This window comes from Sinocyclocheilus grahami, unplaced genomic scaffold, assembly GCF_001515645.1.
Source record: "Sinocyclocheilus grahami isolate Dianchi unplaced genomic scaffold, SAMN03320097.WGS_v1.1 scaffold4622.1, whole genome shotgun sequence".
NCBI lineage: Eukaryota > Metazoa > Chordata > Actinopteri > Cypriniformes > Cyprinidae > Sinocyclocheilus > Sinocyclocheilus grahami.
The window spans coordinates 14,114-14,882 of record NW_015509528.1 but is presented as its reverse complement, the minus strand read 5'-3'; the positions used below and the strand labels follow the sequence as shown (position 1 = coordinate 14,882).

The following is a 769-nucleotide window of genomic DNA, read 5'->3' as shown; positions in this document are numbered from 1 at the left end:
GTATCTACTTTGAAGGCATCTTAAGTAAAACTGCTTCATATTTAATGAAGCATATGCAAAATGCTTGAACCGAAAGCCACGAGACCCGGTTAACAGAATACACAAGTCTGTTGCGCATAACCCCTGTAGGTTGACTTTCTCAAGCCAACCTAATAAGAAAAGAGAATCCCTTACAGTTGTCAAAAAACACCGGAATATATCACCATATATGCAGCTGCCAATGGGAGAATGTATTTTATGTGATCGAAACCATATGCATGCATTTACATCGCATGCATCTCAAAATAAATTACAGGACAACACTGAACCAACTAAAAATCAGTTTCTTTAAAAATATCTTTATTGTACACATTTACACAAGTAAAAAGCGCAGCATCATATCAGACACTGAAACTTTCCCCCATGTTTGCATTTTCAAATCCACGTCACGACATTAAACGAGGGCTGAGTATCAAATGAAGAAAAAGAAACGGTTCATGACACCATAAACAACTGAAATTCTTTTCCTCTACAACCAAACTGATATTTACAGATTATACAAAAAGTCAGAAAGTCCCAAGAGCGACAGCACACTTTCCATCATGTGTTTTGCTGTCCTTTACTGGACCCTGTGCTTGTAGAACCAGCACAGACCTTTAGTGAAGTTCCAGCCGAGCGAAACGGAGAGAACATACAGGAGTCCGAGCAAAGCGAAGGGATACAGAAGCACCGCGGTGTTCTTTAAGAACGGAAGTGCTAAAGAAACAAGGGGAGAAAACCAGAGACGATG

The 769-nt window shown here is 39.8% G+C and overlaps 1 protein-coding gene across 1 annotated transcript in view; it reads right to left on the bottom strand.

Annotated features, from left to right (window-relative positions):
* Positions 1-327: 327 nt before the first annotated feature.
* The window catches only part of LOC107576914 (protein unc-50 homolog), a gene marked incomplete at its 5' end in the record, with an annotated part of 783 nt that continues 341 nt past the window's right edge, over positions 328-769 (bottom strand). The window contains one exon of the mRNA XM_016263037.1: positions 328-769. This exon is cut by the window's right edge and continues 110 nt beyond it. Within this exon, the coding sequence (XP_016118523.1) occupies positions 599-769 (171 nt within the window).